The sequence below is a fragment of the Martes martes genome (assembly GCF_963455335.1).
Source record: "Martes martes genome assembly, chromosome: 8".
In the NCBI taxonomy this organism is placed as follows: domain Eukaryota; kingdom Metazoa; phylum Chordata; class Mammalia; order Carnivora; family Mustelidae; genus Martes; species Martes martes.
The window spans coordinates 40380798-40396098 of NC_137895.1; the positions used below are offsets into that span (position 1 = coordinate 40380798).

The 15301-nt window shown below is 36.5% G+C and overlaps 1 protein-coding gene across 1 annotated transcript in view; it reads right to left on the reverse strand.

Annotated features, from left to right (window-relative positions):
• The window catches only part of NAV3 (neuron navigator 3), a gene marked incomplete at its 3' end in the record, with an annotated part of 387672 nt that overhangs the window by 219245 nt on the left and 153126 nt on the right, over window positions 1-15301 (reverse strand). Inside the window, exons 6-7 of the mRNA XM_080811183.1 lie at window positions 14910-14978; window positions 11611-11750 (exon numbers count right to left, since the gene is read on the reverse strand). Coding sequence (XP_080667309.1) covers window positions 11611-11750; window positions 14910-14978 — 209 coding nt within the window. The remainder of the gene's footprint in view (window positions 1-11610; window positions 11751-14909; window positions 14979-15301) is intronic.

The window sequence follows — 15301 nt, forward strand, 5'->3', positions numbered from 1 at the left end:
CCTAAAGATATATAAACTACCAAAACTGAACCAGGAAGAAATAGAAAACCTGAACAGACCCATAACCAGTAAGGAGATGGAAGCAGTCATCAAAAACCTCCCAGCAAACCAGAGCCCAGGTCCAGATGGCTTTCCAGGGGAATTTTACCAAACATTTAAAGAAGAATTAATTCCTATTCTCCTGAAACTGTTCCAAAAAATAGAAATGGAAGGAATACTGCCAAACTCATTTTATGAGGCCAGCATTACCTTGATCCTAAAACCAGACAAAGATCCCATCAAATAGGAAAATTACAGACCAATATCCTTGATGAACACAGATGTGAAAATTCTCACCAAAATACTAGCCAATAGGATCCAACAGTACACTAACAGGATTATTCACCATGACCAAGTGGAATTTATTCCTGAGCTGCAAGGTTGGTTCAACATCCACAAATCAATCAATGTGATACAATACATTAATAAAAGCAAGAACAAGAACCATATGATACTCTCAATAGATGCTGAAAAAGTATTTGACAAAGTACAGCATCCCTTCATGATCAAAACTCTTCACAGTGTAGGGATAGAGGGTACATACCTCAATATCATCAAAGCCATCTATGAAAAACACGGAAAGAATATCATTCTCAATGGAGAAAAAAAGAGAGCTTTTAAGCTAAGGTCAGGAACATGGCAGGGAGTTCCATTATCACCACGGCTATTCAACATAGTACTAGAAGTCCTAGCCTCAGCAATCAGACAACAAAAAGAAATTAAAGGCATCCGAATCAGCAAAGAAGAAGTTAAACTATCATTCTTTGCAGATGATAGGATACTTTATGTGGGAAAACCCAAAAGACTCCACTCCAAAACTGCTAGAACTCATATAGGAATTCAGTAAAGTATCAGGATATAAAACCAATGCACAGAAATCAGTTGCATTTCTATATACCAATAACAAGACAGAAGAAAGAGAAATTAAGGAGTCAATCCCATTTACAATTGCACCCCAAACCGTAAGATACCTAGGAATAAACCTAACCAAAGAGGCAAAGAATCTGTACTCAGAAAACTATAAAGTCCTCATGAAGGAAATGGAGGAAGACACAAAGAAATGGAAAAATATTCCATGCTCATGGATTGGATGAACAAATATTGTGAAAATGTCTATGCTACCTAAAACAATCTACACATTTAACGCAATCTCTATCAAAATACCATCATTTTTTTTTCAATGAAATGGAACAAATAATCCTAAAATTTGTATGGAACCAGAAAAGACCCTGAATAGGAGGAATTTTGAAAAAGAAAACCAAAGTTGGTGGCATCACAGTTCCTGACTTCAAGCTCTATTACAAAGTTGTCATCATCAAGACAGTATGGTACTGGCACAAAAACAGACAATAGATCAATGGAACAGAATAGAGAGCCCAGAAATAGAAACTCAACTCTATGGTCACCTAATCTTCGACAAAGCAGGAGAATGTCCAATGGAAAAGAGACGGTCTCTTCAACAAATGTTGTTGGGAAAATTGGACAGCCACATGCAAAAGAATGAAACTGGACCATTTCCTTACACCACATACAAAAATAGACCCAAAATGCATGAGAGACCTCAATGTGAGACAGGAAGCCATCAAAATCCTTGAGGGGAACACAGGCAGCAACCTCTTCAACCTCAGCTGCAGTAACTTCTCCCCATAAACATCCCCAAAGGCAATGGAAGCAAGGGCAAAAATGACCTATTGGGACTTCATCAAGATCAGAAGCTCTTGCACAGCAAAGGAAACAGTCAACAAAACCAAAAGACAACTGACAGAATTTGGAGAAGATATTTGCAAATGACATCACAGATAAAAGGCTAGTTACCAAAATCTATAAAGAACTTATCAAACTCAACACCCAAAGAACAAATAATCCAATCCAGAAATGGGCAGAGGGGGGCGCCTGGGTGGCTCAGTGTGTTAAGCCTCTGCCTTTGGCTCAGGTCATGATCTCAGGGTCCTAGGATCAAGCCCCACATCAAGCTCTCTGCTCAGTAGGGAACCTACTTCTCCCTCTCTCCCTGCCTGCCTCTCTACCTACTTGTGATCTCTCTCTCTCTGTCAAATAAATAAATAAAATCTTTTTAAAAAAATGAAAAAGAAAGAAAGAAATGGGTGAGGATATGAATACACATTTCTGCAAAGAAGACATTCAGATGGCCAACAGACACATGAAAAAGGGCTCCAAAAAAATACAAATCAAAACCACAATGAGATACCACCTCACACCAGTCAGAATGGCTAAAATTAACAAGTCAGGAAACAACAGCTGTTGGCAAGGATGCAGAGAAAGAGGAACCCTCCTATACTGTTGGTGGGAATGAAAGCTGGTGCAGCCACTCTGGACAAACAGCATGGAGTTTCCTCAAAAAGTTGAAAACAGAGCTACCCTATGTCTCAGCAATCGCACTACTGGGTATTTACCCTAAAGATACAAATGTAGTGATCCGAAGGGGCACATGAACCTGAATGCAACAACATCCACAATAGCCAAACTATGGAAAGAACCTAGATGTCCATCAACAGATGAATGGATAAAGAAGATGTGACATATATATGTACAATGGAATACTATGCAGCCATCAAAAGAAATGAAATCTTGTCAATTGCAATGACGTGGTTGGAACTAGAGGGTATTGTGCTGAACGAAATAAGTGAATCAGAGAAAGACAATTATCATATGATCCTCTGATATGAGGAATTTGAGAGGCAGTGTGGGGCATTGAGGGGTAGGGAAGGAAAAAATGAAAGAGGATGGGATCAGGAGGGAGACAAACCATAAGAGACTCTTAATCTCACAAATAAACTAAGGGTTGCTGGGGGGTGGAAGGGTGGGGAGAGAGTGGTTGGGTTATGGACATTGGGGAGGGTATGTGCTATGGTGAGTGCCGAGAAGTATGTAAGCCTGACGATTCACAGACCTGTACCCCTGTGGCAAATTATATATTATATGTTAATAAAAATAATTTAAAAAAAAATAGTATACCAACTTTAATTCTAATACTCCTTGCTTTTCTACAATTCCATATTTCAACTGGCAAAAGTTAACATAAGACTGTACATACATACTCTACATTAAAATGTAATAGTTTACTGGGGCGCCTGGGTGGCTCAGTGGGTTAACGCCTCTGCCTTTGGCTCAGGTCATGATCCCGGGGCCCTGGGATCGAGCCCCACATCGGGCTCTCTGCTCGGCAGGGAGCCTGCTTCCCTTCCTCTCTCTCCGCCTGTCTCTCTGCCTACTTGTGATCTCTGTCTGTCAAATAAATAAATAAAATCTTTAAAAAAAAAAAGTAATAGTTTACTGAAAAGTCAAAATGCTTACATGGTATATGTAAATTGTACAGCCTATGATGATAAATTGATTTTTTCAGTATTCATGTTAAGTCTGTAATTGTGTCCATTTCTAGAATATATGTAGAAATCCTTTAGTTTTGTACATAAACTATAAGGTGTTCTGAAACCAGTATTGACTAATTCAAAACAAATCCAACAAGCTTCAATGTACCCAATGTCTTAAATACATTCATTCTCTGTTAATGGATTTTAATCTTTTACTTCAATCTCTTTTAAATACAGGTAATTCTAAACTTTTTTCACCTACACATTAAGATCCCTTCCAGAAACTGGTAACATTTCGTCATAATTTGAATCATTCTCAGTAGCAGAATGAACACACTGACTACCTGCAGTAAGAAATGCCTACCAAATATGTCTTCAGAATATTTCCCATTTATTGGTAAGGTCTGAACTTTGACCTCACTTCCTTTGGAAAAAACAGCAACAACAACCACCACCAAAAACCAAAAAAGAAACCAAAAGCATTATCCCCACCCCCATTTCCGATCATCCCAGCATCAAGTCCAGATTCAGTGGCTCCTTTGTATTTTTCCATAGCTTATTATTTCCTCTCCTATAACCATTATAACTCCAGTGAAATTGCCTGTTTCCTACTATACTGTAGGCTCCATTAAAGCAAAGACCATGCCTATTATGATTGTGCATAGATTGTCTGACATCCTATGTGTTCAACTTAGTAGACGTTCTCAAACTTTATTGTGCATGTAAGTGACATGAGGGCCCATGGACTACACACCATATTGTGATTCAGCAGATGTGCTGTGGGCCCTGAGATTCTGCATTTCTAACAAGATCCAGAGGAAGAGGATACTGCTGGTCACGAACCATGTTTTGAATAACAAAGGTTGAATGGACTCAGAAATTCTGGCAATTGCTGACAGTATCGGCTCTCAAGAATGTTTCTTATGATAGTACCCAATTGGTCTGAATTTCTAAATGTTCCCTAGCTATGCAGCATGAATATTCTTTGCCCTGTGAACTTTCAGAACCTCAGCCAGTTCTGAATTCACTGGATGCTTGACAGTTTGTGGCAAGGGATTCTGCAAACAAAAGAAGCCCATCAGGTTTTCCTGATGGCCACCGATTTAGTGTGGAGCTTCTGTGTATCTGCAACTCGGTTAAGAAGTCAGGAGACTCTTATCCTTGTGTGCCTGGGAGCTCTCGTGGGAATGAGAAAAAGGTGGAAGAGAATGTGGCAGGAGGCTTCTGAAGTGTATAGCCATCAGCTAGATAGACTGCCACAACAGTTCAAGTGGAATTTCAACACCACTACTCACAGAAATGAGTCAGGAGAGACTCAAAATTACGACATCCACATCCAAACCACAGTCATGGTCACAGTAACAGTGTAAAATCATTCTCAGGTGAGTACCCACATAGAAACCACTTCTGGAAGCTCCACTCTCAATCTGTCCATAGCCTGTCTCTACTGAGCAACAGTGAGGTGCTTCACGTCTCATTAAGAGGGCAAATCATAGCTGTTGTACATCACAAAGGCACTGGAATAATAAGAGTCTCCTTGCACTCCTCACAGTCAAGCGTGCGTAATAGCAGCTGCGGAAAAGCTAGCGTGTGCAGCTCCTCGGAAGTGGGTACTGCCACAGATTCTAGTCTCTCTGATTTCCATGTTCAATATTTTTTTTTAAAGATTTTATTCATTTATTCGACAGAGAGAGAGATAACAAGTAGGCAGAGAAACAGGCAGAGAGAGAGAGGGGGAAGCAGGCTCCCCGCTGAGCAGAGAGCCCGATGCGGGGCTCAACCTCAGGACCCCGAGATCCCGACCCGAGCCGAAGGCAGCGGCCCAACCCACTGAGCCACCCAGGCACCCTCCACGTTCAATATTAAGTAGCCTGGTCTCACAGGTATTTTTCTGAATGTTGAAAACTCAACTTCTGACTATGTATGAGTTGTTATCTGGGTATGAGAAAATGCCCAGATATCTAATGCACATATTTTTAAAGGCATCCTTGCAATGGATCTGCCTTGAATCTGCAGAGCCTGTCTCTGCTTTCAGCCCTGCCTTCTGGTCTCTAGACCCTAAAGAGAAATTTTCTTCCACTCGTTCTCCTTTCCTTCCTCCACTTCCTCCACCTCCACATTACTCCATCATCAGCTCCGCTACAACCAAATAATGTTATTTATCAGCTGCTTACTTGTTCCCCAAGCACTTTGATCCATAGTATCACACTGAAAGTTCTTCATACAAGGGATCTCACTTAAACCCTTAATAATCTACAATATACTTATGATTTCTCTTATTATAAATGGGAAAACTGAAGCTTAAAAAGCTAAAGTAACTTGTTCCAATTCACACATATAATAAAACTTAGAAAAGAGAAAATCAAAATGGGAGCTCAGGTTTTTCTGACTCTAAATTTTGGAGGCTTTTCACTCTCTCTTGTTTCTATGTGTTCACTGCCTACCCAGAAATTCTGCTGGTGTGACTCTCCAGAAAGCCACATGTTTGTCACAGTAGTGAAGTTATTTGGGTAACTCCTTGAAGCACAATGTCCCTCTTCCTCGATGAGCCAGATACAAGTGGGGAGAATATGATAGGAGACCCTCTCTACTTAGTACCTTATATAGTATCTCCTTGGGCAACCGACCTGTATCATCCTTCTGAGCTGATGTAGGAATACATTTTAATTCATGCTTAGAAAATATGTAAATTGACAGTTAATTTTTAGTTATCTTATCTCTCTCTCTCACACACACACACACACACACACACACAGTTGATGACCTGGAAAAAAATGCCAATCTAGTTCTAGTAAAATTAATACACATGGACAAATTTAATAGTCACAACAGGCATATGAAAAGTTTAGATAAGGACATTTCTCTGTGGAATGTTGGCTAGCTTTAGTGTTTACTGCCATGTTGCCAACAGTGCCATTAGTCTGAGAAAGGACACAGGGATGGTCTTCGACCTATTTACCTCTTCTTCCTTGCTGAATAGTATGGTGCTTAGAGGCAAGCAAACCAGCTTTCAATGTAAAAAGTAACAACAGAATAACAATATACCAAGTAACAAAAATGATGACAATAGCACCATTTATTTTCAAGCATTCACTGTGTAGGGGACACTGTACTCCCTGTTATCTCTGATCCCTGCTAAATACAGGGAAACTTCAGTATCACAGGTCATTGTGAAAGGAAGGAAATGATTTATTGATGTGACCATGGCAATTAGTCACCTTAGATTCCCATTTCACAGTAACACACCAAAATACATTTGAACCATTTAAAGGATTAAAAAAAATTTTTTTTAATTTAAAAAGATATAGCATTCAAATCCAAATATGTCTTGTTACCAACTAGGCCCTCATTCACCTGAGTACATGGCCTTCCATGAATGATTACTCATGCAATGTCTCAATCGTCAACTTTAGGATGACCTAACAGAAACACGGAATGGGATTACAGGGAGCCTAGAGGAGCTGTCCGTTCTGCTCATACAATGTTACAGTGCCACTTTGTGGAGTATTGTGAAATTTAGGGAAGCTTTCACTCGCCAGCCAGTTTTTGGAAAAAGTATGTAATTTATGTACAAGCATGTATAACACGTGGACACCTCAACATGTAAGCATTTATACATAAGCAAACAACATATATTCTCATCTCTCTTTTTTTAGTTATTAACATATAATGTACTATTTGCCCAAGGGGTACAGGTCTGTGAATTATCAGGCTTACACATTCCACAGCACTCACCATAGCACATACCCTTCCCAATGTCCATAACCTAGCCCCCCTATCCCTACTCCCCCACCCCCAGCAATCCTCAGTTTATTCTCAGGTCTCTTTAATCATATCAACTAACATATGTACCTACTTACATTATCTCATGAGAATCCCTAAGATTAGCCTATAATTTTCATTTGACATTTATTTTAGGCTTTTTAAGTCTCAAGGAAATAAAGCAAAAAGTTATGGTGGAACACATAATTCAGTCACTAATAAAGCAATATAATAGGTAAAATATATTTGCATTGACTCAAAAAGAAAATAAATAGTTTAGTTCTTTGATACTACAGTAATTTCAGAGCTATTAACAGCAACAACAGAGCAACAACAGCAACAAAAAAGAGAGTAATTAAGAATCAGATAGCTACATTTTAGCAGTGAAAGTTCCATGACTAATGCAACATTCACATTAACCTTATACTTTTAAAATTTTAACAGCAATGTTGCCAAATTCTCAGTATCAATCCTTTTCAATCTGTGTTGAGTGTAAATGAAAGTGAACCTTCCATAGCAGAAGACACTTTCTTAGGATCCAGGAGAACAGAAAGGACATCTCTCTAGTAGATGTGCAGGTTCAATGTAAGAAACAATCAAAAGATGGCAAAATGCCCTCCAGTACCATGGCATGTTTCTTAGCAACATAAAAAACAACTCTCCACTAACAAACTCTGTCAAGCAACAAGTGTTTACCGAGCAAAATTCAGATACTGAATTCCAAGTCTAGCGATATTTATATTCCTAATAATATGAAACTGTGTAGCCTTTTTTTATATTCAATACCCAGATTTTGTACAACAAAAATGATTTCTTAAGATAAGCTGCTTCAAACATGGAAAGAGTAGATATAAATGAACCAGGGCACTGTTTTCACGTGATCCCTGATTTCCAGGGAACATGTATTTAATTTTTCTTTTAAGCACACATCTTGCCCATAATATACAGGCAAACTGATAAATGCTGGCATCAGAACGTACTACTCGTTGTCGGAATCTGAATGGCAGGTCACCGAGAGAAGAAACTTGAGACTTTCAGAAGAAATTCTCCACAAACAGCGATATCTTCATGTCACCGTTTGTTCTGAAAAAAAAATCTGTTCCTACATTCCATTTCAGCAGAAGGGTGCCACCCCATGGCCTCCGACTGTAACAACATTTCTTTTCGGCAGCCTCTGCGAAGGAGCAGCTATGGACCCATTCACTGACATTAGAACTCATTTGGTAAAAGGGTGAAATGTACACCCTGGTTCTTGAATTGTATTAGTGGTACAATGATATTAGATGGATCTTTCGAAGTGGTAGTTTGTGATTTCTCTATGATTTCCTTTCATAAGTCACACAACTTGCAAATAAGTTAGTTTTACAATGCTATACAGGTATAAAGCTACTGTGCTTTCAACAGTATTTTTTAATAGGGAAATGAAACTTTTAATTGTGAATAAATCTTTATTGTCTATCACAAATTCTAGAGATTCTTCAAGAGATTCATATAACTCATCACCCAAGACTTGTTAAAGAAAGTAGAATGTATATTTCCACGTAGAAGCATTCGGGGAACACATTGCAGACAATTTGGTTAATCCCTCAAGTAAAACATCTTAATTTGTTAAATTTATATGTTATACTTTCTAATAACTAAAAAAGGAATAGCAATTGATTAGAATACTCAAGTTAGTACTTTCTGAATTCTGTCATTATAATAGTGTGACATGTGCTCACTTCGGCAGCACATATACTATAATAGTGTGACATTTGAAAACTTTGACTTAGTTTTCACCTTACTTGATCATATCTAGGATATGTACACAGGCCAGTCTGTGACAGAGATCAGCTTGTCAGTAGAAGGAATCTTCTATTTTTATACAGATTGTGCTACCACTATAAATATCCATGTCAAAAAGATTAAATAAAACATTCCTATCCAAAAAGATAGACCACTCTAATAGCTTAAATAATAAATTATAAATTGTTTTGTATGTGATGTTTATTATTGTTTTGTTTGCTCTTATAATTTGAGATAATTTTTTAAAGATTATTTATTTATTTATTTAAGAGAGAGGGAGTGTGTGTGTACAAGTGGCAGAAGGGACAGAGGGAGAGGGAGAGAGAGAGAATCTCAAGCAAACTCCACCTTGAGTGTGGAGCCTGATGTGACACTCCATCTCACGATCCTGAGATCATGACCTGAGCTGAAATCAGGAGCCAGATGCTTAACCACCTGAGCCAACCAGGTGCCAAGATAATATTTTAGAAATACAAAATAGCATGACAGAATGGTAATTTAGAAACATTGCTATTGGATGTATTGCTAAAGTTGTAACTCCACGTTAATAGAAAATGCCATGTAACAATCATAGAATGCAATTTATGCCTCAGTTCTTATCGGCAGTTTTCAGACATTCAATGCCTATATTGGACATATTATAAATCTTTCAATTCTGTTGAATTTTTAGTTATTTGGGAATTAAAAGTAATGAAAACCCTGGTATTTTGCTGAAGATGTGGACCTAAGGAAATCTGCTTTTTTGAATCAAAAACTTTATAATGTCTGTTGTCTGTCTCCACCTTGTGGATATTGTAAAGATTACTACTTCTTAATTTTGTTCATAAGAGGTTGAATGGCTATGAAAAAATAGAAATATTGTCTACATTTAGGTTTTTACTTTTAGACACCAGAAATACAGAAAAACTTTTCACATGACAGAAAATTTCAGATATATTATATCAAAGTGTTAGATCATCTAAAGCATTTCTAAATCTCTTTGCCAATGTTATTAGTAGTTCTTGCAAAAATATTACATAATTGTAGAGTCCTGTTTTTTTTTTATTTTATTTTATTTTTAAGATTTTATTTATTTATTTGACAGAGAGAGATCACAAGTAGGCAGAGAGGCAGGCAGAGAGAGAAAGAGGGAATCAGGCTCCCTGCTGAGCAGAAAGCCTGATGGGGGACTCGATCCCAGGACCCTGAGATCATGACCTGAGCTGAAGGCAGCAGTTTAACCCACTGAGCCACCCAGGCGCTCTAGAATCCTATATTTAAACTGGGTATATAAACAGTCCATCCAACACACTGTATGTCTAAATGAACTTTCCTTTAGACTTTCATAGCACATACAAACTTTGTATGACACTTTCTAGGAAAATCACAAACCAAAGAAGAAAGTTTTTGTAATTGTTATCTCCCTTTCCCTCAGTAAAAGTATAAGTGCCCAGTAAAATTTCTTAGGTTCTTAAATCAGAGGTTTTATTTTAAATTTTAAAGGCAAACTCCTGACTTCCAATTATACATTATTTTCTTTTCTTCTCATTCCACTCAAGAACAGAGAATATTCTAGGGATCAAGACACACTGCCTCACTTTCAGGGATTTATGTTCTGTCCAATTTTGTCTTAATGCATGAGAAACTTTCACCAAAGTGTCTGATTCATAGATTATCTGTCAATTCATGTCTAAGTTAGAGAAGGTTGTTAGATCACATCATCTGTATGAAACAATTTGAAATGATCTAATTTGAGCAAAAAAGTTCCTACCTGGTTGAATTTGCCAGCTATTCTACTAACTTAGCATGTTTGTTACTTTTGAACTTCTTGTTTTGTTGCATGGAAAGTTAAATACTGTAAAGAGAAGTTAAAGTTCTTTGGATTTGAAGAAACTACCTCAAAAGCCAGCCACAGGCCTTAGTCCCTCACACAGTCACTCTGCCTACGAGAGTATAGGTTCTTGATTTTCTTGTGGTTTAGATGTGAAATGCACAGTCTCTTACATGAACCCATGCTCCACAGTGTAATGTATCAAGCAAGCCACTCATTAAATGTACACTGTGCACAACACAGAGAATTGTGTATCATCTGGTTAAAATATAATTTGCCCTTAACACAGATTTCTACTAAGTGTCCTTTTTTCCCGATGATTTTGTGATCTGATATTTCTATCCTGCACTCTAATCGAGAAAATAAAACAAACATGGATAATTTGTCTCTTTAGAGAAAACAAAGATCACATTATTTCTGTGTCCTGCTCCTATCAAAGATTAAATACCCATTCCAATTACATCTCAAGTTTTGATGCCCAGAACACTTATGGCATTTATGTCAATTGAAGCTAAAGACTCAAACAAACCTAATATAGATTTATGATTTTATAATAATTATTCCTAAAACATAAAAAGACAAAAGAAAATGCTATTTATATGCAACCAGGAGGAAACGTTTTGGGGAAACAGATTTTATACTCGGGTTATAATTAGCCACTTTAAAATAAATGAGTTTACTCTCTTAAAATATTCTTCAGATTAAAAAAAGCCCTGAAGAAAACTGGAATTCAGGAGGGGGCAGTTAGAAAACATGAAACCACACTGATAACAACTCCATTCCAAAAGTCATTAACACTGCTCAAATATTGGACTTAGCATGTCATTTACAAGACCAATACGTTAGACTTGTGCCATAATGATGTAACAGGCCAACACTTACCTTTTTCATTGCCATTTGCATAATTTGGAGGCTTGTTTTTGTCAATGCTGTTAAAGCTCTGACTTCTCCTATTTAAATTAGAGGCTCCCTGGACTTTGCTGCTGCTGCCTGCGGTTGGCACCCTAGAGGGACCTGGAAGCCTGAAATAGTATAAGAAAAATTACATCATTTTTGTATATTACAAAAAGATAAGGGGTAAGAGGTTCTGATTGGGGAAGCCTTAATGGAAAAAGCATAACATACGATGTTCTAAAATCTGTTTAGCAGAAAATGGTGGTTTAAGTGATAAATAAGCTAAACACAAGAATTAAGAATCTTCAGAAAAATCTTATTTCATTTTTCAATAAACATGCCCTCAAATGATACTAAGACTGTAGAGCAATTAGAAATAAAATAACCTTTAACCAAAAAAGTCATACTTACAACACCTCTGATTAATAGCACTTTGACTTAAAAATACTATAACAATTACATGAAAAACAAGGGAAATAATACAAATGTATTGTGATCTCGAGGTTCTAATCATCTATTTGCAGCTGTTGTTAAATTGTTCTTTTCAATGTATGGGACATTTGTTTTTCTCTTAGATAGCTGTTTCCTAAGTCAACTTGATAATAACAAGAAGAATAAAGTTATTGAACAAATTGCTAATAGCAAATGCTTATTGCATATCCAAGGTAGTAAGCTATTCTGATTCAAGCACGATGCAGAGGCCAAGGTCATGAGTTAATTTGTATTTTACAAGTCTGTCGCAAAAAAAATTTTTTTTTCTTTAATCATTTTGCCAGAGATAAGCACCTACACATTAGCTGATTATCTTACAAGTGTGGCCAGCTGATCACAAAGGTGATAGGACAAGAAAGGATGCAGGTCTCAGAAGCAGAAAATCTCTGTTAGCAGAATGGCAATGTAAAATACACCTACAGGGACAGTGACTTCTTTGGGGATGAAAGACAGGACAAGAGGAAATAATAGGCAGACTGTGTTAAAATTAGGGGAAGTTTGACGTTAGGTTGTGATTTGCAGTTATTCTATGCAGACTAAAATTAAGTATCAGTGTGGATCATTTCTGTCACTGTTTAAGCAGTTTCCATCTTGAAATTTCAAGTATCAATAATTCATGAATTGTGCCTACAATATACAATCACTGTATTTTACTCTATGCTATTAACATATTATATATGTACAGTAAACAATCTGGATAAATTAAGAACTAGTAATTAAGAACAAATATTGGCATTCTAAGTCATATTTAACAACATGGTACTAAAGGATGTCAGTCTCTTTGCTAGCATTTGCTGTCACCATGTGAATGTCACTGTGTACTGCTCAGATAATTTCTATTTTAAAAGAAATAAAACTCCGGGCCTTATAAATGAAGCACAGAAATTTTTACTGTTCTCTATACTAAGTTTTTGAAATGAAAGAGTGTTTATATCTGTTATATTTGTGCCCAATATATCACAATTTCAAGATCAGTTGTTACTATTTTCATATTTTAACTCACCTTCATAATTAATATAGTATTTCCATAAATTACTAGGAAATCAAACTTTTAAAGCCCATAGTTATTTTTAAAAATAGTAACAGGTATTGCAACAGGAAATGAACATCAGGAAAACAAAAACACCAACTTAAAAACAGAAGTGTTGCTTTCTTGGAATAGCTAATAGTTTCAAAATGTTGTCTGTATTCTGGAGTTTAAATACATATGGCTGATAAATAGTTCCTTCAGCTATTTTGCCAATTAGAAGCTGTGCCATGTACAAGATTGGAACTTTTTCCAAATGATTCCAGCATTTAACTTTTGCTCAGATGGATCTACAGGGTATGTAAGTATAGCACAAAACCACAGACACCAGGAATTTTGAGTACCAATGACTGCACTCTGAAAAAGGACTCAATTAATTAATTTGGCCAAATGCCCCAATCATAATAAATCCAAGAACTATCCCTGCAGACACAGGTACAAACTTAGAAAGTTCATTCCAAACTCACATGTATAAACAAATTTTCTCACAGAACTTGCCCTGCTTGCAATGAAACTTGACCTGTTTCTAGAAAGCAATTAAAATGCATTTTAATCTTTATTGTGACCCATGAAGGCAAGTGATCTTTAGTTCTCAGAAGAACAAATTAAAACAAATTAAAAAATACATTTGCTCTTCTCATTACCCTAATTTGACAGGCAGCCAGAGCTCCAGATCATTCATCAAAGTAATAAAAAGAGAAATGAGAATGAAGCCAACAAAAGACAGAGAGAGAGAGAGAAATGTTCTATTAAATTAATGTACTTAAAATATATTTTATATTCATGAGTCTTAGAAGTGGTAATAAAAACTGTACAAGGCAGGTCACTGTTTTTTGCACATTTGAATTTACATCATTTTTCCTACTTTAAATTAAATACCCTTTAAATTTTTCTCTCCAGAATCATTTTAATTACTATGGAAATGAACGTAACTTAGAAAACCAAGGCAAGAGAAAAAGCACATACCTCACGTCAAGGCATCATAAGCAGTCCTTGTGGTCAAACATTGCATAATACGATACATTATCAGAAAAGTGATTAGGAAGCCACCATTAAGGGAGATGTCACATATAATCACATAATAATCAAGGGTGCAAAACACATTTGCTGTGGCTTCACTCAGCTGTACCATCATGCCTTCGGCAACTTAACATTTTTTTTAATAAATCATACACTTTCAATATACATTTATCTATCGGCATTTTCCAAACAGTACATCATACAGTCATTTGTTATAACAGGCTATCTTTAAAATATGTATGTCATAAAGAAGCAAAACTTTATACTATTATACGTAAAGGAACAATCCAGGTTAACTTGGTGAGCTGGTCCTAACCTTCCCACAAAAAAACTGTCAGTATTTCTCAATTCTGCCTCAAAATGTGCAGTAATTAATGTATGCCCATCTCGAAAAACAATTACATTCTTGTCGTGTAACTTCCAGATTCTGTAACCTGGAAGGAATGGGGCCTTCAAAGTCATGTTTTCCTTGACTTTCTCTAGGCCTAGAAACTAGACTTCAGCCCAGTCATAACAGTATATATAACAAAACTAAAACAGAAGAAGTCAGAACCCATTTAATGATCTAACACAGACATGCTCATCCCGGAGAATGCATATGGAAATCCACTTGGAAGAATTCAGTCTTCTAAACTTTTCATCCAGAAGTATGTAATTTATGAAAAAAATTTAGTATGATAGGACAAAATATCACTGGGCAGTTACTTTATCATCACTAACAAGCAATAAATTAGAGATATTAACTGACCTAGTAGGCTTTTTTTGACTGGTTGCAATTCCACTGTGATTAGACTGAGTTGCATATCTGGCTGCCAGACTGTATGAGGAGAAACAGAGAAATTGAATTAAAGAGATTCTTTGAACATGGAAAGAAAGCACAACATTACAAGAAAACTATGAGTTAATGAAATGCGATCGGAACATGTATAAGCATGTATAAAGAATAAATTAATTAGAAAATTATGATAATGCAACATATATACTGTGACCTTTGATTAATGAACACACTATGAAACAATGCAGGGCACCCCTTGGAATTAAGTGTATCATCATTGATTTTAAAATCATGGCCATGTGATAGTGTTCATATTATTTTGAGTACGATTTCATTTCATAAAGAAATTCAACCTTTGTAAATGG